Below are 25,743 nucleotides of genomic sequence, written 5' to 3'. Positions count from 1 at the left end.
TAGTAAATAGTCTCGAAGCTACTTGTTTATAATTTTTGGGGAAACGCAAAACTTTCTTTAGGAGACCACGATATGTTTGTGGATTCTATCCACAATGGAGTTGTCATGGACTGCTGGAACTTGCTGGCAATGCTGATGGAAATTTAAAAAAGCACTGGGAACTACCAACTGTGTTTGATGGAAATTCAAAAAACAAAACAGGATGGATTGTTGGATGCTATGTTTATGTAAATTAGAAATTATTTACAAAATCAATGATGCTAAATTCTAGGCTTTAATATGTGATGGCACGACAGATATTTCAATAAAGACAGGAGATACTAGCATTCCACTATGAGAACAAATGCACTGAGCATGAGTGGTTCTGGGCCTTTCAAATCAATGGAACTGAGGGGTTTTAGAGTATAAGTATTTTAGAAGAGGTTACTACCAACATGGTAAAATAAAGTGAAATATTTATGAAATTTAATTAACTTTTCCACTGATGAATGTTCTAAGACCCATGATGCCTTCTTCCTCCTTGTGCATTGCGGGTCCATGCTGATCACAAACATAAAGCCAAGAGTTAGACATGAAGGGATGAAGATCAGGCACCTGCAGAAGTACTTCTATCTCTGTGTATCACCTGCTCACATGGCACACCTACTTTATTTGCACATTCATAATCATCGGAAACACATTTTAAATAAAAAGAATTTAATTAAGACAAGAACTGAGGAAAACTGGTTGCCACACACCTCGCTCAGGTGACGGGAGCACACAACATTCGACCTTTAGGCTGGTTGCTCAAGTTCCCCAAGGAGCACACTTCTTTCCCCGAGGCCCAGTTTTATAGTCTCATTAAGTTCAATCATTAGAAACGTGAATGTCAACTTAATGTGGAAATTACCAACCAATCTGATTTTATACAGAAATAAGACTATGTCAGTGAATGTGAGCATTGTAACCATAGTAACATCATCTGTCAGTTATTGAGCTGTTTGATGGATAGTTAAGAACTTAACTAGCTGTCATAAAACTGAGTTTTCACCTGAACCAGGGGTTAAAGTTAGCCATCAGTTTAATGAGACATGAAACCTGGCCTGAGAGATTAATGCATTAGTACCTTCTCCATCATATGTGCAATCATTGTAATAAATTAATTAAAATTTGTATTAAAAATATTCACACAAAATATATATTAGATTAGAATGGAATAATAACAACTGGCCCGGCTCTCCCTACAGTGAAACCCCCCAGCTGCCACTGCAATGCCATCCATGTCATTAGTGATGCAACATTTATTAAAACTCAATAACAGATGGATCCACTAAACCCCTAAATTCTTTGATTCATTGCTTGATATGCATTACGTCCAGTTCCTTTGGCTACCTGAACTTTCAAAGCAAATGCACCAGCACAAAGCCATTCAGTTCAATTTTTAATGTATGTGAACTTCCAAAGGGTTAGTCACAGCCAACACCTTTATAATGGCTTACCATAATTCTCTCTGGGAATGATGACAATATCAGTATGATTATTATTCAACTCTTCCTTGGTATTGAGAAAATGACACCCAAATGCATTGAGGGCTAACATTCTACACCGTGCATTAGGCATCAAATATGAAAATCTGACGCTTGCCATGACATAAGGTGGGGAAGAACTTTTCACTGCCTGAGAATAATAACCTCGCATAAGGAAAGTGAGCACAAGAGGGAGGGTAGCCAGGGGTGTCATTCCTCTGGTGCAGAACACGGAAAGCCAAAACAGTATATCCCCATGACGTGTCATGCACATAGAACAAGGTGCACATTATAAATGGTGATAAAAAATTGTCATGTTTCGCTCACAAAAATATGGGTGCATTTTATGCACTTCAAGTTAAGGTATATGCTCATTCAATTATTTTAAAGATACTGAATTCTCTATCAACTGATGAATTGTATGAGACTACTTTGAAGAAAAAACATCCGCTTACAGTTGATTTCTTATATGGTACTGCTCATTCCGAGACCATTATTACATCATAAGATTTTTTTCTTGGTAACACACCTCTGATTTAGGCAATTTGGATATTGGGAATAACTTTTAATGGATCAGCATGGCAAGATTGACAAAGCACCACAGTGACAAATTCTTGTGACATTAAGTGTCATCCCATTTCAGCAGGGTAATTAAGTGCTTCATTGTTACAAGGCTCTTAAATATAGAACTCTGAAACTATGCAACATTCACAAAACAGAAAAATATGCCTCTTTTCATTTTCTACCTTCTATCATAAATGGGAATAAAAAGTAGTGAAAGAGTCCATTTAATATGTGCAGCCACATATTGAAATGATCCTTGGATTGACATTGGTCAGCAGACTTTAATTTGTACTAACTGGAGTTCAAAATATGTTGAGCAGTCAGGACTTTAGTAATAGTGACTTTAGGCAAGGTATTTAACTCGACCAAACATGAAATGGAAAAATACAATGCACACTCTAAATAGGACCTTGAATGGAACATAAAAAGAATTCAGATCAATGCATGACAATACTAAATATGCAAAAATAGGGATTTCACTGCATGGCTATAATCACCAATGAGGATGTCTTCAGTGCCAGGACATTCTAACTTCCATATTTTTAAATTAAATGGCACTGGAATATCAAATCTTAGCCACATTTCGTCATACTTATACCAAGAGAAACAGAAACATAAAAAGCACCATCTACGAAAATCACAGCCATCAACATGTTGAAAAACATCTTTCTTACTTTCATATCTACTCGTCGCTGGATAATTGCTTCCATGCATTTTGAAGCAAAATAAAATCTAGGAACTGTAATAAACAGCTATGATGAAAAACTGTATGACCAGGTTGCCAAGGGTAAAAGGCTACACTGATAGAGTCAGGGTTAAAGTACATAGTCTCAGGCCCATTACATACACTAAAATGGCTAAATATGAGCTATGCAACATAAAATGTCATCACATGATTCAGTGCTAATATAACATTTCCTCAACTCAAGCATTGATATCACTCCTACATACCATCTTGGATATTTAAGAGCACCAAATAGATTCAGGACACTTAACAATTTCACAGCAGATACTCCTGCACCATTACTCAATGGCACAGATACTTTTCATTATCTCCAGACATCAAAAAGCTCATAATTTGAGCAAAGTGACAGATAATACACAAAATATGCAGAATTACATTTAACTATAACATGCAAATGTATACCCATAGATCTGAACAAGTGATACTCTCAAAATCAAAATACATATAGTGATTACTTCTCCGTTGTGTTCCCGCTTCCTGTCATTTGAAGATCTTCGATCAACCTCAGTAAATCTGCTCGCTTCTTGTTCACAGTTGCTGGCTTCACTTTCCCCGCACCATAAATAGAATAATTTTTCTGCATGTGCTCCGCAAGGAGTTCAACGTTGCATATAACATGAATCCCACAGTCAAAGTAATTCCTTTGCTGCAAAGTTTCTATCTCCAAGGCAGCAAATTTTTTAGATGCCATCAGCTCTTTTGCAATTCCCAGGTAGCTTTAAGGTAAAAACAAGATATTTTTAAGCATTTTTTCATACAAATATCCTGCATAAGTGATGGCAAATTACTCATGTTAACATGCCAACAAAGAATGGCTTAAAAGAAGAAATTTTCCCAGAGCAATGATTAAAATTTAAGTAAGTTATACTCATACTCCTTCAATATAAAATTCTGCATTTTTAATTTTAGTCCATTGACATATGTTACTATTTTTTAAGAAGACAATATATGCCATTGATGCTATCGTTCATCGCGAACACCGTAACATCTTAGAGAGGCATGCATGCCACAACTAAGGGATTGAGGTCCATTCACACTCGCTAGCTGTAAGCAGAGTACCCACCAAAATTTCGGATGATTCTAAGGAAAGTTTCCAAACTAGTGTTGCTGAAAAGAGACTTTAATTAAAGTGAAGTGGCCATATCCCTTTGAAGTGACCAAAACAGTGATTCACCATCATCTAGAGAGCAGGGGAAGGTTGGACTCAACAAAGAACCACCATGTGGACTAATCTGGTTCACAATAAACAAACTAAAACATTTGAAATATTTACTCTATCCTCTTTTTACCCAGTTCTCTTTTTCTTTAATTCTACTGCTGGGCAAATTACGAAATGAAGCATATCCACCTGCCTGCTGGCTCTGCCACATCATCTCCATCACCTCCAATGTTCTGGTTCACAACTCTCATTCCATCCCTAATTTGGACACAAGTCTGGACTAGAATGTACTCCATAAAATCTAGTTTTTTTCTTTTCAACTGGCATAATGCACACAGTATTCAGTATCAAAACTGTTATCCATGGTCACCATTGCTTATTGCCCATTACAGCAGAAACAATGAGGGAATTTGAAGTGTTTAACTTGTTTTGCACAGAAAAGGCCAATCAGAACCATGACAGCGCCAATGCACAAGAGGTGCTCAACTTATTCTGATGCCATCATCAAACTGGAAGGGAGAATGCTATACGCCACACTCATTGAGACATTCACAACCACTGCTACATATTTTCAGGGGGAAAGAAATTACTGCTGTTTTTGCAAGCGGTGGATTTGATGCATTTTAGACGGCTGTATTTTGAAACACACTTGCATATGCTATAACAGCAACACAGAAGCAAGTCTTGCAGGAGAAAGCAGTTCTGATGATTATGGTTATGAAAGCCAACCAACTTCTGACATGACACAAAAGATATTAAAAAAAGTCATACTTGCTCTCCATTAGAAGCATATCACAGGCAAAGCAACCAAGACTATTATTGTTACTTTCATAATACCTAACACTGCTACCGAATGTTTTACCAATTACAGGCACAATGTGTCTAAATTTGGGTAAAGAAACACCAAGTAATGGATGGAGACAATCAAAAAGAACTTATTGATGGAGTAACCATCCAAATATTGAGTGCCAGTGCTAATGGCAATTCTGAATATCTTTTAAATTTAGGAATGATATGGTGTTGACCGTGTTAGCCATATTTATCACCATGTAATTCATACTTAATAACTAGCCACTCCCCTGAGATCTGAAAGCAATCTTTTTAAGAGTAACATACACAAAATCATGCTCTGATATTGAAAAGGAGGATGCTTTGAAGGAATGAAATTTAGAAAAGGCCACTACCATTATTTCATTCAGTAATACAAATTATCCTAGGGTACAAGAAACTGATTCATAAATTCTATTGTATCATTCCTAATGACTCAATAAAGGTTTGGATTCCCAAGGCAATATTTTACCTGGCAGCTAATGCCAACAGATCTACAGAGTAACCTCTACCAGTTGACACATACTTGGCGCATGAATACAGTCAATTATGCCCCACAGTATGTATAAGTCACAATGGAATTTAAGGCTGTTCAATCGCAAATACTTTCTTAAGATGACATTCCAACTACCAATGTACAACTTCCTTTTGCTAATGCATAAAATGTGGTAAGAGTTCGCTGCCTCCTAAAGGCAGCTATTTACAGGGATCTTGGCTGGCCACACAAATCATGGATAAATCCCCACAAATTTTTGTCAAAGTACAAATATATTGATAATAAACTCACCAAAAACGCAAACAAAATCAATTGTTAGTAGGTGCCACCAACTCAACCCAAGAATGGTGCTTCCGCAAACCTAATTGGGTAACAATATCCCAAGGCCAGCTCCAAGAGTTACAGTGTCCCTATCTAATTAGGAGTAGGCACCCAGACGAAATTGGCGAAGACATTAAAAATCTGAACGATGTGGTATCTAAACCCTGGTCTTCTCCAAGTGCAGTGCTGTTTTTCAATTTGCTTATCATCAGAAATATCTGACTTCAGTTTTAATACACAACACAGTTGACCAGTTCAGACACCCTGAGCTTGTATTTTTTCATCGAAAAGGGTTACCCATGATGTGATGACCATGACACTGGGCCGATTGTAAATAAAAATAAGAACATCATGCACACAGAAAAATATCAACGCAGAAATGTTCAACATCAACATATGTAACATACCCTTAACTAAAATGTTGCCACCCAGCAAGTTTATTAATCAATGAGGAAAGAATGACATGAAAGCACGTCATGTTGAAAATAAGCCAAGAAATTATAGAAAATGTTTCGATTCAGTGGTTTCATACTTGCTATTAATAATTCAAGATATTTCATCTAAGTGGCTGAATGCCTTAAAGAAAGAGACACACTCCCACAGATATACTAAGGGCACCTAATTCCATGTTGAAAATTCCTTTGTAAATAAAGTTAAATGAATTTCCTTACCAGATTATTTTCTTGCTCATTTCGTTTGCCTGGTAGGAATTCCTACCGACTAAAGAGTCGTAATGGCATAAAGTCTTGTCTTTCTTGCTATACACCAACAAGGACCAATGGGAACCACCAGGGTTCAATATGTCCATACAATCATTTAATGGAAAAAAAATTACATCTTTCTCTTTGGCTTTTAGCGGGTCGAGAAACATATGGATGTCACTTTCCGGCATGATCTTTATACACTGAGTAACTTCTGGGCTGATAAACAGATATCCTGGTTTATCCGCGAAGATTCTGTTTTCATAGTGATCGAAACATAGACTGATTATCGAGTCGTTGATCCAATGTTTTCCTTTCAATATTTCGACGTCGGACTTCCTAATAACAACGTCATTTAGACTCAAAACAACTGGATTGTCCATCCTGTACTGTTCTGTAACAAGAGTGTTTTACGTAAAAAATGTTATATTAGAGGCGAAAACTAGTTTCAGCAAGTAATTTGAAGGAAACACTTACAAAGGAAAAAATCGGTGCGAAGTGACAGAAGAGTGAAAATCCTATCGACTGTTAATGTTTAACAGCTGATAGCTTGAATATGGTATAGACGACTCAACAGTACTCCTTACATCCTCAATTCACATTATCATATTCCATGCGTATTCAATCACAACAACTGATTGCCATACGAAGTAATATAGATATAGAAGATACCGAAGAGATAGAAGACTGGAGGCCTCTAGTGGGAAAATGGATAGTTACGGTAAATTATCAATGGGAAACGTAGAAAATTAAAAGCTCAATAAATCCTGGTTTAAATCTGGTTCAATGGAATGCTGCTGTTTGATAAATAGTAATTTGAGAAATAATTCTTTAATTGCGTAACTGAATTTTGCATCCCATAAACCTAATACCTGGAAAACTAATGCATTTCGCCTTTGCCACATCTGGCAGTTCACATTAATGACAAAATGGCTGGTCGGTAGTAGTGGTGTAATTGTTGAAATTACTCAGTGATGGCAATAAGACATCCCTCGGGAACACAATAAGGGTTTAGAATGAGTGACATCGAATTTCAAGTCATTTCATGGTATTCGAATGAAACGCTTTGTTTTTTATATGAAGTAAATAGCGCTGTCAGATGTTTTTTTAGGAAATGGTATACGTGAAGTGAATTTGTCAACTTTCCGTATCCTTATCCTAAATATGAGGAAATTGGGGGAACAAATTTCTTCTAACCTGTTAAATAATCAATTTTTAGAGTGGCAGAGCCATTATGGACTGCTGTAATTGGAGTATGGGCCAAATTGCCGAATTAGTTGGGCGATGCAGGATCATAATCTTCAGCAATCATCATATTTATTTTCATTACAAGCTTTTTCTTCATTTGTAAAGGTAAGGGATTTTAGCAAAATTGTTTCATTTCCTTGCTTAGACGTGTTATGTAACTGTTAATCCATATGCATAGTATTTGCCATACTCAGTATACTTTGTTTTTATTTGTAGGTTTATTAGCTGCTCTTCAGTGTCTGCTTATTTCGCAATGGAAGGCCGGCATTCAGTCGAGAAGAGCAGCTTAGAAGGGGTTAAGTGACATTTTATGGCATCCCATTGTTTTGTACGGTGTCTGATACTTGCCATTTTTTGTATACGTTCTTTGCAATCATGTTTAGGGAATGTGTATATTAGCGTAAATTTCATTTTGCCCCTTGCACAGAAAACTTAATTTTACCAGGAGAGTGTATGGCCATGTAAATTAAACGTTGTATCTCGCCTACATCTGGGATATTCATCATAATTGGTAATGTTACATTTAAAGGCAAGTTTTGGATGGTCTAAAGCACATTTTCCTTAGACTACTTGCTATTTGCTTCCTATTTTTCCTTCTGTTCTTCATACTATTCAATAAGCCTGTTCTCTTCTTCCCCGTGATTACAGCCTTTAGCATTCCACTGGCTCTCCCAATGTGCTTTCTTAACTTCCTCTAGTTTTTCTGTCTTCGGTTTTCACTTAGCAACAGGTTCTTCTTCCGCCATATTTATAACTTAGCCGTTAGTATTCGTGGTTGTTCATCTACAAGTTCGTCATCTGTTCTTTGTTTACCCACATCTTAAGAAGTCTTAATGTATTATCATTGCATTGCCCCAAATCCCAGGTTTTGGATCCATGCTACTCTGATCCATGTTAAAGTCTTTACCAATAGTCCATTTGTCTTGACATAGTGTGCCTTTCATTAGTTCTATTTCCCTGCGAATGCTACTTTCACCCACTCAGTTCTTCTCCTAATGCCCCCTTAAAATGACAGTTTTCATCTTTAATGCTGTCCAAGTATACTAATCCATGGGATAGTGGAAGAAACTTTGATATTCCTCTATTTATTTACCACATGACCATGGTTTCGCTGCTGCTCAGCATCATCAGGTCATCATGGCCCGAGTATCATCGTTGTGTAATGAATACACTGCAAATTGTGGAATTGCTGAGTTTTTTCTACCATTCCTTGGAATATGGAATGTCCTACTAATACACTAAATGAACCACATGCTCTAGTTTATCCTATCCTTAAGTGTTGATCTTAACCTTTCAATTTCATTACAGTCTTATTACTTGGGTCTTCTTTTGATTCATCTTTGTACTATATTTCATGAATTGATTCTGTCAAGGGTTCAATAACCTATATATCTTTTTTAATTTTTTTTAACATATTAAAATAATATTCCCTTGGTTGACTGATGGAGTATTGCTTGACCATCTGCTTACCTAACTGATTTATTACCCTGCCTGTGCCGCCCACTTTTGGTCCCTGTGCAAATCTTTCCCACACACCCCTCAATGAGTCTGCAGCATATGAGGTTGGTAAGCTCCAGTGATAACGGACAACCCTCATATTTAAGCCCAGTCTATCATTGCCCATTGCAATTTTACCCTCAACTGTCCATGCGTTTGCCATCTGTTCCATATGCAGGTTTCTGCTGAAGCCGTCAGGTCTCCCCCATGCTCCACTGTACTTTAGCCCACTCTGGTAAACACCTAATTGAATTCCACAAAGTTTACTAATGCATTTTGACTCAATTCTGTTAATGCCCTTATAACTGCCGTGGCGTTTTATACCCACCACCTAATACTAAACCCAAATTCATTTTCACCTAAGTATTTGTTTTCACTGTAATGTGACTTTCTGTTGATGACTCTCAGTACTGGCTCAGCTAGCTCCATCCACATCACAGACATTCTTGTGTGAACATTAAGATCCTATAAATACTCTATTAATCATCATGCTCTTATTTCTTGTGGTCAGTTGGATATCTGTAAATTATTCCTGGCCAAGAAGTAATGCATTACCCACCAAATATTCAGGGAAATATGTCTATAAGCACAAACAGGACCAATTTTCCTAGTCTCCTGGGAATAAGTGATACACCAGGAGAATTCAGAATCCCATTCCCTGGCCAAACTGCCTGTGGTTCAATATTGCGAATTTGCTGAGGGAATGAACATTTCATTAGCATACTTCGATTTAATCTGACAACCCAAAATTTAGTTTCCTAACCACTCATTCAAATATAACTCTCTAATGAGGCCTTAACTTGCAGAAATCAAAAGATGTATAGTTTTTCCATGATAAAGTTTACTCAGCAAACACTGGCTTTACAAAGATCATCTTCATAATCGGGTCAGCTGTTGTGAACAAAACATTGTTTTACAAAATAACCATATCATTTCTAATTTTTTAATATGTGCATGAATTGCAGAAATAAGTTTTAGTTATTGATTTGTGTTTAATATTATTATAATAATATTGCAAACTCTCTCCATAGACCTCAATCTTTAGGTGGCGGAAGGGCTGGGGTGTTCCTGGGACCCATAGAGCTGGCCAGGTGGGAAAAATAACAATTTCTCCTGGTAGGGTCACCCATGTCAGATAGGTCAAAGGGTAGGAGCCAGATACACAGGAGTCTGCTCAGAGTCTCAGGCAGCTGGCATCTGACCCCTGTGGAATGGACATTTCAGTGATATTTTCATGTTAAAAACACTATTGAGGAAGACAATGAGAAACTACCTAAACTATTATTACCAAGAAACAATGAGTCCTGTTAACTGCGGGGCTTAACCTAAAGGGCTGAGTATTGTTTTTTTTGGCCATATGAACATCACACGAAATCCTAGCATGGCCAATTGGATGGTAGTATAAAGGAAGACAGAAGTGGTATGCCACTGTGGCAATATATCCTTGGAATGTTTGGATGATGCTCAGTACAGGAAAGTAAGGGAATAGCAAATGATGACGAGAGAAAAATATGGACATATTAGACCTGAGCCAAGTGAGATGGAAAAATACTTGGGATTAATAGAGCGATGGTTACTGATTAGTGCATGCGAGATGGAGAATAAACATGGTATAGCCAGAGTAATGAATAGGATGATGGTGTGAAGAGTAGTGAATGTGGAACAAGTTAATGGCAGAATATTACTCATATTAGTGGAAATAAGAGCAGGCCTGGCCTGTCTAGTGGTTATCCAGGTGTACTTGCTGATAAGCAGTCATAGGGAGGAAGTAGTTGGTGTATATCATCCATTTGAAGAAATGATTGCAAATGACCTGGAAGAAAGCACTCAATCGTAATGAGGGTTTGGAATGAAGTGGTAGGCCAAGGGAGAGATGGGAGTGATGCAGGAGGAAATGGGTTCAGAGAAAGGAGTGACCATGTGGAGGAAACCATTGAGTTTTGCAGGAGAAGTAGCTTGATTTTTAGTAACACCTAGTTTAAATACAACAGTATTCATGGGGGCATATTGGAAATGGTGGGGGATAAAATGAAATATCAGTTGGGTTATATTATGGTGAGGCATTGTTTTAGGAATAGCAAGATCGACACACAGTTTTATGGGGTTAGCTGTGGAGTCAGATTACTATTAAGCGTTATATTTAATTTAAGATAAAGAAGAAGAGAGTAATTATCTTCCGAAGAATCAACTATCTTTTGAACTATTTGCTGGCGTGCAAAAGTCCTTGTATAAAATGGGGAAGTATTACACTAAGAGCTAAAGATAGTAGATGTTATAGTTGGGAAACTGTGTTTTGACCAATATTCTTTGTACAATATGGCCTACTGTCTGCAGGCAGACTAGGGAAAGAGACTCCAGATATGAGAATACTGTTCTGAAGCCTCGGTACATGGGGGTGTCTCCGAAAGTGTACCATTTGCTTCTGTAATTTATTCATGGATTCATGAACCTCTATTTTTTCTAATGCATTTAATTATCTGTGAAAATGCTCATGAGGTGAATTTTGGTTTCAGGCTGAAATGTTGTGTGTCTCAAGGATTTGCAGTATATAAGGGAATTGTGAAACTTCATCAAATTTTTCCAAGTAGAATTGGCATTCTGACTAAAAATAGATGTGTGAATTGAAAAAATTGAAGTTTCTCTTTTAACTCCTCAGAATCATATTTTCATTTAGATGTACAAGTGGTTTTTATGGTCTAGAATGCAAGTCATTAAAGGAAATGGCCCTTCCTTTTAGAGGCTAGGTGTGGAAAGGGTTGGTGAATATTTCAAGCCATGATGGTGGTTATGCTGCTTAATTTCACTCCTGGGTGTTTACAATAGCTATCGTAGTAATATTATTTTACTTGTGAACCTAAAATATTGTTTCTTTTTAATTTCAGTTAATTAGCCATGATTGTGATTTCCTGAAAGCAGAACCAAAGCGTGATGGTACCTTTAAACAATTGTCCATGACATCAGGAGCATCATCTTTGGATAGTACAGATAGTACAGGTAAGTGAATAGAATTCGATCTATCTTTCATTAATGGTGTCGTGCTTGTTGAATCCCAAATGTTAATGAATTAACAAGCACTTTAATTTGGCACATACTGTAAACTAATTTATGGTCCACATTGAGTTCTGAGGCTCAGATTCAAATCCTTGAAGTGGCAGTATTTTTCAGAGGTCTCCCAGTTCCTTCTTGGGTGCTCTGGGGAGAGCATTTCGAGTAGAGTTCGCCATCTGTCAGATGGGGCATTAAATTGTTAACCTCTTGGTTGCTTTCCCTTGAGAGTAGACCAATGCTGACCCTGGGATCCTCTCTGCCCATCATCCATTCCTTGAACATCCTCCCCTCTACAGAATCATTCGCATCTATACCCATTTGCGCAAATGACCTTAGCTCAATTAATAACCACCACAGTAAACTCTCAATTGTCCATGCTATTGGGTGCACGATCAAGCATGGATAATCGAAAATCACAGATAACCGAAATAATATGTCATGGTCGTGACATGAAAGGATTTTCACAAAAAACTCCCCTTTTTCATTCTGTGTCGATGATTGGAATTTTTTTAGCAACGGAAAGTACATTATTTCCATTTTTATCCATTTTATTAGGGTGGAAATCAGGATCGTACGAGAACACAGAGCAGAAGTAAAGTGGGTAGCATAGCAAATTTTTTTTCAGAAAGCTCATGGCTAGGGAAACGACGAATGAAAGGGGAATTTTATAAAAAAGGGAAGCTGAAATTGGTTTACGCTTGTCATATGACATCGATTACAATAATGCAGTTTGGATAGTTGTGACTTATTTGTTGCATAATAAAACTATGTATTTGATTGCCTTATAGGGGAAGGTAGAATTCTTAGGGCTAATGAATCCAAGATTAACGATAATGGGAGTATGGATAATACAAAAACGTTGTGATTAAAACATCAAATACCATTGAAAACTTCAGATTTCAGGAAATTAAAAACTATTAAAGAAAGCCAAGGTATTTCAAACTTTTATTTTTTTAAAGTAGCTCGAAGTTTCAAAGCATTAAATATTCTATAAAATTAGGATAAAACTAGTGTTCTATGCCGTGCTTCTCCCAAGTCTTTTCGTTTGATATTGTCTCATCCTCTTTTTGTCCTCCCGAGTACATTTATTTTCCAGGTCACTCCCAGGAGCAAGTCTCTAATTCAAGGGATTTATTTTTGGTGAAAGAATTTCAAACAAATCTTTGTAACTCAGTCAAGGGAACTAATCCCGACCCAAAATGGCATATGCTCCCAATGAAGTTTCTCAAACTTCTAGGTTGGCAAGAAGGTGACGATGCCATTGATGCTGTGTTCACAGCGGGTGGGTAGATGATGGAGGCATGATTGGTAGCCCCATGTTCAGAAGAGGCACGAGGTTAATTTCTTGCAACCTGAAGGATTAAACAGTGAAAAATATTTGTTTATGTTGAGTTCTCACTTTCATTACAAAGCCCTCTTGATACCACAACAGATTTCTTCCAAACGTATTCCAAGTCTGTCAGCCAGTTTTTTATTAGGGTTCCACTTTCGGTCTCTTTCCTGCATGGGTGGAGTGCTATAGGAGAGAATCGCTCTAATGGCTCTTGTTTGAACCTTGATGCCAACTTTTCTCTTGCTATTGCAAAGAATATGCATGTATCTCCTATCTACAAGTTTTCTTCCGGAAAAGCACAGGGAGAACCCCAATAAATTATCGGTTGCCCTTGAAGTCCCTGATTACATTTGAATGCCTTCTGGTTAGTCTCTCAAAAGAGCGTCAAGAGGTGAATGACCACTTAGCATAATAAAATGTTCATTGTTTAATCCTCTTCTCTGCATGATTATACTCAGCTAGTGTTGCTTAAGAAGTTAAAAATTAGAATAACCTCATGTGATATAAAGATAGGGACGAATGATGTACAGGTTAATGTTCAACATTAAAATGGCGAATTGAGACTATCATAAAAGCTTCAGAAATGTGGAATTAGAAGTGTGCTAAATGGAAGTGAAGATGACATTGTGTATGAGGAAAAGTACAATTCCAGTGAAAATAATCGTGTATATGATTTAGAATTAGTGGGGACAAATTTTTGGGATTCGTCTTAGAATAATTGATACAGTTTCTAATTTTTTAATGTAACAATTCTATTTTCTTCATATGAAGTATTATTAGCATTAGCATATCTAACGTTCAAATACTTTGATTATTTGTTGTCAGTTCCAAGTAAATTTCATAAATTCCAACCTCAAAAATCACAATTCATCTGATGGGCTGAGAAATACAGTATTTTGCATTTATTACTAACCTAAAAAAAAGAAGTTCTTGTGAACAGTGGGTTTTTTCATGAAATGGACAGAAATATGGTGTCTTAATAATGTATGCATATAGCATTGCCATTCACTTCTGATTTGTCATGCAATATTCCTGTGACCACTTCAAATTAAGCTGTATGTTGGTAAACCTTGGGACCAGAGCATAGGTTCAGCTTGCATTGTTGGCAAATGTTGATTTATCCATTCCATGGGATTGACAAATGTAGCTTCTGCTAGGTGTAAATTAAGAATATTGGGCATAAATAATATTGCATCTATTTTCATGAGAGCCATGTTTTCCTCTGCACAGGTACCCTTTCACGAAGTTTCACTGTGTCAAACAGTGATCGCAGCCTATCCTCAACTTCACAACGAGATTTTGATGGCCTTAAGCAGCAGTGTGAGAAAGCCATGCATGAGCTGCAGTTGCTGCGAAAGTGAGTGGGTTGGGAAAGACAGCACATTTGGTGGATGAATTCCTTCCTCTTTTCCCGCCAATCTCTAATGACTCAAATGACCTCAGCTCTCGGTCGTCTCCCTGAAAAACAACAAATACTCAAATAGCCTGTCCACATGTGAACGACCTATTTTTGAATGACATTAAATTTTGTCTTAAGGCTTTGCGTTTTCATTTATTGTTTTATTTTTGCTTGGAAACTTGTGTAATTTTGGGTGTAGGTGTTATGTTAGTTGTGAAACTTGACTGAAAAATTTCAGAGGCATTAAATACTTCTATTGAATGGTAGAAAATATAGTGAATATAAAAAATGATAATGTTGTTAATCTCTGTAACATCTTGTTTTAAGGTGTCTACATAAAGGCTTGAAACACCAGTAAATAATTTTTTAACTCTCTTCATGGTACGTACATGTATCACGTTTTGACTTCTTCCAGTCTTGCTGTGAGAGGAGGGTCCAAGCAGTTTTTACATTGGAGGACAATACCCCCCCCTCCTCCCAAAGCGATGTTTAAGAAAGTTAATTGGTTTTTATGAAGAAATTAGTGAAAAATTGTCAGTTGATTATGTATTATTATTTTTTTAAATTTTGAAAATTCATTCTCGGAGAAGCGTTTTGGGTAACCATTTCATTTTTTAATGTTGGTTGATCATTGCCATTTCCTGGGGCTTGTGAGATATTATCCATAACACACGGCTCTTGTTGTAATTGCCTAAAAGAACCTCATTTGCCTTGGAACTCCAGTTTTTCTCCAAATAGTGCTTAAAAAATGTTCTTGTAGCTTACTTTTCTCATTTGGCGGTCAGCCCTATTCTGTAAAGGGTGCGAAACTACCTTCTGGTACCTCAGTTGGGGCTAAAAGGAAGAGCATGAAGCAAGATTAAGAGCATCCATTGAAGAAGGGTAGTTTTATAAATCCCTTTCTCCTTTTCCCAATTGCTAGCAAACACTACCTTACTTATCTCTCTCCTGCTGTGCAGATTACATTATTTGTTGTCACCTCACACAATAACTGCATGACAATAATAATAATTATTCCACTCTCAGATATGGATTATGTATAACATTAGATGGTTGTTAATATCTATCAAGCCCCTCTGAATTTTTCTCATGCTAGTGTAATTCACGCCAAAAAACTTATGGCAAAAGTGAATGGGGAATTTTTCCAGAAAGAACCAATCTATGATGATATTGTGTATGACCTAAGTTAAATTCTTGCACTTCTTCTGAAATCAGGCAGCACAGTGAGACAATACGGCGCTATGATCAAGCGATGAAGGAACTGGAATATCACCGTGGGCAACATCGCACGGCAATCAGTCAACTAGATGCTGCCAGTCAAGAATCAAGTGCACTTCGATCAAAATGCGGGGAACTGCTTTCAGAAAACCAGAGATTAGAACGTGAAGCTAGAAATTTGCAGACATTTTTGGAGGAACATAGAAAAGAAGTGATGGAGTTGAGGAGGCAGCAGCAAGTGAGTTCAAAACATTAATTTTATGTGCCACAGAAGCTCTGGAATTTTCCAGATGTTGACTCAAAGGTTTTCTGATATTTGACACTCAATGAGGTACATTGATGAAAGTAGCGTGTCTTCTGTTACTCTTAGCCTTTCAAGCTAGTATTTAAATTTCCTTTGATTCCACAAATTATGGTGTACAATTTAAATGCCCTTTTATTGTGATTTTTTGGATTTGGGGTTGGGCAGAAGTCAAAATCCTAAATCATTCTTTTCCATTTAAATGATCCATCATGATAAATGCAAACATAATGCTTTCCCTGCAGTACTCGTAAGTAAACATTACTTCTGTTTTCTAGATTCCTACTTCCAGTAGAAGTCTGCTGGCTTCAATAAAATCTAGTCAAATTTAAGTGCCACTAACCAAATTGTTTTGCTGCATTATAAAATATCAGCTGTAATACGTATTATTCTATGATATTTTAGCCGCATCAACAAATTGTGTGTGTAAATACAGTTTATCTTGTATGGTAACATTACATATGCTGGAGAGCAGTTGTGTATGTGAATTTGGTGTTACAAATAAAATCCCTCCCCATTTTCCTGAAGTTAAATTCTCATTTATTTAATTGAAAACATATATGATTTATCCTAATGCATTTTATTATTATTATTAGTAGTCCACTGGTTAAGGTATGTTGTTGATGGACCCATGTTTCCACTCTTTGCATAGCCACGGTGCCTTTTCAAAGTTTTGACGAGCCTTTTCTTAAGATTCTTACTCAACATCCCTGTCATCAATTCCCTCCTTGTAAAAGTTTTTTTGCCTAGCAATTTTTCCTCTTATTTCTGTACTACTTGGACCATTTTATTCCAGAACACTTCGGGGGTAGATGAACTGTTCCACCTGCTCTTGTTTATGAACTCCTATTTTAATATTTAACATAGCCTTAATCTATCTTGAAAACTTTATAACCTCTGTTTTTGTTAGATTTATTCTCCTCCCATGTCTATTGCACTGACATTCTAATGTGTCCAGCAATGCTTGCAACCCCTCGGCCTAATTACAAACTAAAGCTTGTTCATCTGTAAAGCTTCCTGATTTGATTGATTTTTTACTGACTTTCATTCCTTTCTCTGTCCCCGCCATGCCTCTTTAACCATTTCTTCCATATTTACATTAAACAACGTACAAGATAATAAAAGCCCCTGACTTACCCCTCTGCCAAACACTGCCCATCCAGACTCTCCACTCGCATCCCCTATCCCTCCAATCTATCTCTATTTTCTGCAATACATTCGTTAATTTGACCCAGTTCGCTCTATCAAACACCTTTTAAAGTCTATGAAACACCGAAATGCATCCTGATTATCTTCTGTTTCTCTCTATTAGTGACCTCTTTACTTCTATGGCAACACGTTTGCCCCCCGTCTTCGTAAACCTAAACTGATCATCCCCCCTAGTGAATATAGCTGTCTCCATCCTCTTATTGTGGATTCTGAAAACCCCTTTAACTGCTTGTAAAATCAACTTATTGTTATACAGTTCTCAGGTGTGGTTGCCTCTACTTTTTTAAGGATAGGAGCTAACACTAATTTGACAAAATCTTCCGGCCTAATTCCTCCCTCATAGACACTATGAATTATTCCATAAACTCTTCCTCCCACCTTTTCCCAGACCTTCAAGTAGTTCCACTGGAATGTTGGCGTCTTATTTGATTTGAACTCCCTTAATGCCTTTTCTATCTCACCATTAAGTAGGCCTAGACCTAAGCTATCCTAATCTATGTCATATTCACTTTCTATGTCTCAACTTGGTTGCCTGATGTCTTTACCAAACAGTTCTTCTACACAGGCTATCTCTCTTGAAACTTCTCTGGTTCAACTAATATTTTTCCCAATTTGTATTTGAGTGTTTGCTATGATTATACCTTCCTGTACAGCAGACCAATTTCATCCTTCCTTCGTAAACTTTTCATATCCTTGTACTGCAGATGCTACGAGGCTTATTTTGCTTTTGTTCATTTCCCATCTCTGTTTATCATGTAATGCTTAATGTTTCCATCTGCCTATCTCTGTATTTACTCTCTTCCATTTCCTCCTCTTCTCTTTCTTAAAATCTATAATCTATGGTTTCCTTGTAATTTCCTAGTTATTATTCCTTGAGTTTTCGTTGTGGCTTTTGTTGTGCCTTTGCCAATAATTTCTCATTTTTCCTGTATAGTAAGTTTATTTCAAGATTCACTGAAGTTCCTCTCTTCTTTGACGTTAAGGAAACACTTAGTGCAGAAAGCTCTGGTGCTGGGGTGGAGGTGGCTTTGAATCAGCGATATATTGCTGCACTTCGGAAATATGAGGCTGTTAAAGATGACCATGACTCCTTACGAAAACGCTGTGATGATTTAATAGCTTCTCATGCTGCTGCTGTGAACAAACTGGAACTTGCTCAGGTATGATTTACATACTTATAACTTGTTTTCATTGAACTGATTCCCATGATTTTTTTTGTTAATATGATGCTGTAACATGTTACAATATTTTTTCATAAACACACTCTGGCTTGTCATGTGATGAACTTGTACGGTTGAAATGCAAAACTAACTATCCCAGAAGTGTTATGTCACCTTCCAATATTCATTCGAACTTCTTTGTATGCAGGACAGTGTTGGGGAAGGTGGGTAACTAAGAGATAACTTACCACTTACTGGTTCAAAAAGTCAATATTAGTAGAGTTTAAGAAGCTGTGTAGTCAAAATTAGAAAATTACAACAATTGCTGTGCCACAAAATTTTTTATCACCTGAGAGATAAACTTTATTTTATTTGGCAGAAGAGCCTGTTCCAAGCTTAAAATCTGGTGTCCCAACTTAGCATGCTTACTATTCTGTTTTTTGTTATTTTACAAGCTTATACTTGGTAGTGGTAGTTTTAGGAGAGTCGACCGCTAAGGTCATTTGGGCCATTGGGGATTGATGGGAAAGGAGGAAGGGTGGCGAGAAACCTGGAATCGGTATTAGCTTACTCTTAACAAAAGGCACCTAGGGGTCCACAGATAAACATCTCATCCAACGGACGGTGTACTCTTCCAAAGTTCTCTCCCCAAAGCCCCTCGAGTAGGGATTGAGAAACCACTGAAAAATGTCTACCTTCTCCAGGATTTGAACAAGGGCCCTATATAGGTGGGAAGCCAGTATGTCAGCTACTGCTCCGTCTTGATCCCCTAGCTTTCACTTTCTCTGTAAGGAAGCCATGGATATTCTTGACGGTTAAAAGAAACTTATCCGTTATTATCCTAAAACTAGTATAATTTGAAAAAAAATTTCATTTTCCTAATTACTTAATGAAAGGCTAGATAAAACCTTAAATGGAACTGCTGTTGACTTCAAGATTACAAAATAATTGGTATGTTGATGGTTATAATTAATTATACTAATATAATTTAAATTATTCTCATTTCTTAGTTTTTTTACATGGAAGATAGCATCTGATGGCACGTAAGACAGCCTGTAAAGTGAGGGAAAATTCAGAGGAAGTTCCTCATTCATGTGTGCTGTAGTTGCCATATGTATGCCATTACGTAAGCATTTCAATTTGGCTCCTCTCGATTGCATTAGGGGATAATTTGTTAAAGATGTACAAATATCAAAAGTGAATTGTCCCAAAATGAGCTTCTTTGAGTTTTAGGTTTAAATCAGTTTGATTGCTATTTGTAATTTTCTTGGCTAAAATAGAAAAAAGATTGTGTTTTTCTGCTTACCAAATTGCTTGAAATACTTTTTCTTTAGATAGATATTTGTGAAAAGAATTGGTGAAAAGCACTTTGTGATTAAAATAGAAAATATGTGCCTGTAAATAATTTTTTCATTCTGTGGAAGTGATTGAACGCATTGGGGCAGAGGCTTATCATGTAATATCAGGTTTGGTGTTTTGGAAAGAATGGTGCACAGTCAGTGTTGACTGAAAATATTTGTTAAACTATGGAAGAACAGAGGTAAATAAGAAGTCTCTTCCTGATACTTGAGATTTCTACTTTGCCTCCTATGGATTTGGGTATTTTACCTTAGTACACATCAACACGGAGTGGAATTGTCGACTAAGTGAATTTTTTGTCTCCTGGCAAAAAGAATAGTGATTTGAAGGGTGAGTTTTTGTAATACATTATTTAAAATATTTGCATTAGCCGTTCACTAGAGACTGATCTTGGGTTTTTATTTCATAACTGTTTATCCTCCCTCTTTAAGCATCATATCATCATCGGAACATGGTAAACCATCTTATTTATTTATGAAAAGCTGTTCGAGTTTCTAAACGACATGACGGTGGTGCAAAGTTACCTTAGCTGTGGGTGCACTCCACACCTTAGCTGTGGGTTCTGAACTGTTTCCTTGATTAAAATTATTTCTCCAAATTGTATCTTCATCAGTCTGTAAGCCATTTTCCTGTTTCCCTTTCTTATATCTTCACTGATATATTCGCAACGGCTTTCTATCCATCTTTCCTTGGCCTACTGGCACCCTCATGTGATTTACTTTCCAAAACATTTTATGAATGCGTTCTTCTGTTTTCTTTCTGAGATTCCTGAATTTTCTCCTTGCCCCTTGAGGTATCGTAATTGAGCTGTAAAATTTTGGCTGCTCTGGTGTCGATGCTTTTACTTGCAAGTTGCTCATGGGTTGTTAACAATATAACATATAATTAAAGTTTTGCCTTATAAATAATGAAAATTAAATTTTGACTTAATTGAACAGCCCATATATTGTTTTGTCAGGTGAGACTTAGATGTATTGTAGAGCTAGCTTTGGTGCCATCAAAATCCTACCATGACCAGTAGATTGCTCTAGATAATAATTAAGAAAGAGATAAGAGAAAACGTAAATGGAAATTATAACTCGGGGACCAATTTTTTTTTCGAGTGTGAGCAGAATAATGCTTTTGGACATTACTTCTAAATTCATGCTTTGCCAAACCCCTTTGATTCATGTAGGAATGGAAGTATTACAAACTATTTGAATTAGGCAACCTAATATTTTATTTCTTTGTTGCAGGAGGAAGTTGCACGCGTGAAAAAGCAATGTGAAGAAATGGCCCAAGAGAGAAATGTGGCAGTAAGGGAGCGAAATGGCCTGAAACAACAATGCACTGCTGCCATTAGGCAGTGGGACATAGCCTTAAGGGAAAAGAATGAATACCGGGAAGCATTGGCTAAGGTATGTCACTGGCAATCTGATTCCCAATCCTCCATTCTATGGCCATATTTTGTTCTAATGAAGAAATTATGTGCTTGAAGAGGAATCATGGTTTTAAATAGTGTTGAGTTTTAATATTTTATAATGATAGTTAGTTTGCTCAACTTTTCTTCGATTCAATGGAATATAAGACTTTTCCTGGGAGGGGCCTTACATGCAGGATGCAGCACAAAAATCCAGACAAATTAAACAATTTTTCAAACATTTTTGTTACAAAAATGAAAATGTCAACAAAATTTCTCTGCTAAATTATTTGTATGATCTATTCAATGCATCCCCCACTTGCTTGAGTGACGGCCTCCATTCTCGGTCTGAAGCATTTACGGGCCCGTTTTAATGCATCACAGTCCATATCGAGAAATGTCATTTCATTAATGGCTCTCAGTTATGCAACCTTTGGGTATCTGGACTTGTTGCAGACCCTTTCAACCACATTCAACCAACCATTAGTCCTGGGCCGTATGGAGGTCGGAATTCTTTTGGACCAAAACATACCAACGTCCGACAACCAATGTTTCACCAAATGGCTCGCATGGGCTTGCGTACCATCCTGCTGGAAAATGTACGGCCTTCCAGATGACTCAGTGTCCATTCATAGCTTCATTACATTTGTCAGAGCATGCAAATAAACTTCTTTGTTGACATTTTCCCCTTTGTTAAACAAATGCAGTGGCATGACATCACCCTCACTGGATACAACTCCTAGCATGCTAACATTTGCTGGAATATTTCTCCTGGAAACAATGGTGGCATCCTCAGGGTCGTGGACAAGCCAGTGGTCATTCCCCACAGTTGGTTTCAGCATCCATAGTAACAAAACTTTCGCTGTAAAAAATCTGATTTGTCCATGGGCATTTTAAGGAACACAAAAGCAGGTTGCAACGTTCAACTCGCTTTACCCTGGCAGCTTCAGAAAGCATGTCTTCTTTTAATGGTGTCCGACATGTAGCTGAGGTCCTTCTCCGTAATTCAACATATATTATCTTTTTACTAACAAGGGCAACCAAGGACAATTTTCAGGTCGATTGCCCTGGATCCTCAATAATAATGAAGTTGAGCGTCCTTACAATGCACTCCTTCGAGGGAGTAATCCTCACCGGTGCGGCAAAACCCTAAAAAGCGGAATCACTAGACTTTGTCAACTCATTATAATTTGCAACGACATCACATGCCATCAATCTCAGGTACCGAATCAAATAATTTCTGAAAATTTGAGTACCAAATAATTTCTGTTGCCGAGCAACCAGCAAGTGCACTTCCAATAATCGAGGCTTTTTGATTATACTGTGCCCTTGTTTTCCGGATTGGATCTGTTATGAGGTTATGACTGTTCAGTACAATTGTGAAGCTTATTTGGGTGCCATGTGGTTTAAAACACTGGGAATTCCAAATTTAATTTTGTCCAGCCGCAACCTGTGAAGAGAAATTTGAAGAAGAGCAATTTGTCTCCACTCCATTATCTGAATTTGGGAAAAGAGTGGCCTGAGGAAAAAGGTCAAAAAGGAAGGGTAATTCATGGGTCCTGGTTAATGGCTGAGGAATCCAGTGGTAATGACAGTGAGACTTATTTGGGGGCATTGCAAGTGAACAGCTGGACATGGATGCATGGGTGTAATAAAAAGGAAGTTAAGGATGGGATGAGGGACACTAGATGTCAAAGAAAACTTTATGTACTCTCTGCAAACTCTTTACTCCTTGATACTCTTTATATCCATTTCTCTCTTCATAAAAGGATAATTACTTCCAGATATTTTTCTTTTCATGTATACATCACATATATAGTTGTTAGATGTATGAATTATTTCCAGAGTTTTAAAAAATAATTCTGGGGTAATTAATCAAATTGGTATTCTAGGGGTAATTCATTGAATATTGGTGCATATTTTGCCTGTGAATTCTTCTGTGCAGTATTAAATTCAGATGTCTCTGCTTATCATCATCAGCAATCTCTCATCCTGGCCTATTAATATTCTAACTTGTGTTGCTTTTCCTCATAATTTTTCTCAACATACTATTTTTTTCTCTTCTATTCATCATCAGCTTCATTAAATATATCACCCTTTCTCTCTCGAATGGCATGAATGTTAGCTCTGCATTCATGGAGGTTCTGTCCCTTTAATCAGTAAACTGCTTCAACTGGCAAAGATAAAGATGCACCTCTCCACTCATAATATTCTTCTCCCGACTTTCCTTGCCTTTTAACCGATTTCATTTTTAAACCTCAGTAATGGCTAAGACATTCTCTGGCCTCTTTTTGGGCCAATGTTCCTCGATCAGTTTCCAATATTCTGCCTCTTATATTGCCATTTTTGTTTTATTGATCCTGTGTTACTGATACTTAGCATTACTAAGGCCCATTGGGATGCCCTCCCTGGCTTAGGACCCTTCAACTTTCCTGTGGTACTTAATTTTTACCTTCAGCTCCTGGGTTTTTGATGGCACTGTATAAGTACTGAATCATACGAGATATATACTGTCAGCACATGTCCCTGGGTAGTGTTTTTACTCCATTATCTGCTGCTTATATTATCTCATGTCAGCATTTTGTTCAGTACTTACAATGATGATAGCAGTATTTTCATTTTTGTCAACTGTGTGATTTTGTTGATATCTTGACTCATTCAAAGATACATTTATTTTGCATTGTAATTAGAGTTAATTTCACTGGTGTAGCAGTGTTTTTACATGTATTTAAAGTGATAACTGTTCTTTTTTATGCTCCAATCTTGCAAATGTGTGCACAAAATGTGTAATTGTTGTACCTCAAGGGATAAGCTTCTTGTCTGAATGCGAACTTTAATATGCATCAGTCTAATGGGGATGTCGCCCATCTGCTAATATGTACATACATTGTATCTCTCCCGATAAAATCAGTCTACTTTCATTCAACTTTATGTAGCATGAGAGTGTCGTAAATGCATAGAAAATGGTTGCTTTTGTAGAAATTTTTATAATATCTAAAAAATAACAGAAGCTAATCATCACATAAAAATCTGTTGTCCCCGGCATAAATTTATGGAATTTACCCTGCCTGAAATGAAATATGTAACTGTAATTCAACACACTTTATTTCTGATGATGATGTCCAGTGTCAAAACCAAGGTCGTGTTCTAAAGAAAGTGTGTGTGGAATTACAAATTTACTTATTTCATTGCAATATGTCACAAAAAGTTAAAATGATAATAACCTCATGGGATCGTAAGGGAGAAGATTGTCATAGAGTATTGCATTTAAACTTCAGTTCATGAATTATGCTTCAGAACACAGAAACAAGGCAGCTGAAAGATATTTTGGCCGAGTGATGATGGATTTCTGGGATTCTACAATGAATAAACGTTAATATGTGTGTAGCTGCTTATTTTTTAATATAGCAATTAAAATGTATTCGTTTTAAGCGTCAACATAAAAATACTTTAATATTTTCTGCCTGCTTCAAGTGTTTTTCGTAAATTCTAATGAAAGAAATCATAGTCCCTCTTATGCACCTGTAAATATGGTATACTTCTATTTTCAGTTCTTCATAATTATTTGCTTTTGCATTGCAAGCATCCCTAAATAGTGTTGGCAGCAAAGGAAACACTTGGAATTATTGAACTGCCACCACTTAAAAGTAAACTAATTGTCATTGTGATGTGATAAGGATGTGGATATATTGATACATACAATTTCAAAGCAGAAAGTATTCACTGTAGAAAGGCAAACGAAACAACTTATGGGAGGATTCATAATTTTACAAACTTTGGTCATGTCCCAGTAATAAGTTCACAGTCCCATGATCATGAGTTCAAGTTAAATTGATTGTTTATGAATGATCATCGATATTATCAATAACTTTGTACCATCTGTTAAAAATATTCCATTATCATAATAGGCTTTTAATGCATTTACTTTAAAAGAAAAATAGATGATAATTCATTTCACAGTTGGTGGCACTTAGCGGTGATGAAATGTAGCAAGAAGAGAGAGAGGTAGTTCATTTGGGGGATGTAGTTTGGAGTTGAAGTCCAGGGACTAAAGATGGCTAGGCTAGGGTGGCCAATGGTCACTTTTGCTCCGGCTGATCATTGTATTTCCCCTTCAGTGAAAGGAGTAAAATTATCCCTCATTGAGACATCTGGACTTGCCCATTGAGTGAAAATGAATTTTGAATGCTAAATGAAGCATCCAGAGAATCATAGAGAATCAGAGTGGATTAATTTTGTTTCTGCAGATTTCC

General features: G+C 36.9%; 2 protein-coding genes across 5 annotated transcripts in view; one reads left to right on the top strand and one right to left on the bottom strand.

The window, feature by feature from the left end:
• Positions 1 to 2,055: 2,055 nt before the first annotated feature.
• On the bottom strand, positions 2,056 to 6,996 carry LOC139689402 (sentrin-specific protease 8-like). Its single transcript, XM_071586503.1, has 3 exons — positions 6,797 to 6,996; positions 6,290 to 6,713; positions 2,056 to 3,530 (listed from the first exon to the last, which is right to left on the bottom strand). The coding sequence occupies exons 2-3, from the start codon at positions 6,700 to 6,702 to the stop codon at positions 3,266 to 3,268; spliced, it is 678 nt and encodes a 225-aa protein (XP_071442604.1). The 5' UTR covers positions 6,703 to 6,713; positions 6,797 to 6,996; the 3' UTR covers positions 2,056 to 3,265.
• A 243-nt stretch (positions 6,997 to 7,239) lies between these two features.
• Positions 7,240 to 25,743, top strand: part of Dlg5 (Discs large 5) — a 125,686-nt gene continuing 107,182 nt past the window's right edge. For all 4 annotated transcript variants that reach the window (XM_071586502.1, XM_071586499.1, XM_071586500.1 and 1 more), the window contains exons 1-8: positions 7,240 to 7,367; positions 7,539 to 7,672; positions 7,784 to 7,862; positions 11,947 to 12,058; positions 14,676 to 14,802; positions 16,060 to 16,300; positions 18,556 to 18,732; positions 21,327 to 21,488. In XM_071586502.1, coding sequence (XP_071442603.1) covers positions 7,821 to 7,862; positions 11,947 to 12,058; positions 14,676 to 14,802; positions 16,060 to 16,300; positions 18,556 to 18,732; positions 21,327 to 21,488 — 861 coding nt within the window. In that variant the 5' untranslated portion in view covers positions 7,240 to 7,367; positions 7,539 to 7,672; positions 7,784 to 7,820. The remainder of the gene's footprint in view (positions 7,368 to 7,538; positions 7,673 to 7,783; positions 7,863 to 11,946; positions 12,059 to 14,675; positions 14,803 to 16,059; positions 16,301 to 18,555; positions 18,733 to 21,326; positions 21,489 to 25,743) is intronic.

The sequence above is a fragment of the Hetaerina americana genome, unplaced genomic scaffold, assembly GCF_022747635.1.
Source record: "Hetaerina americana unplaced genomic scaffold, ioHetAmer1.1.p SCAF_23, whole genome shotgun sequence".
NCBI classification, from domain to species: Eukaryota; Metazoa; Arthropoda; class Insecta; order Odonata; family Calopterygidae; genus Hetaerina; species Hetaerina americana.
Note: the sequence above shows the minus strand (reverse complement) of the source record. Positions and strands in the feature narration are given on the sequence as shown.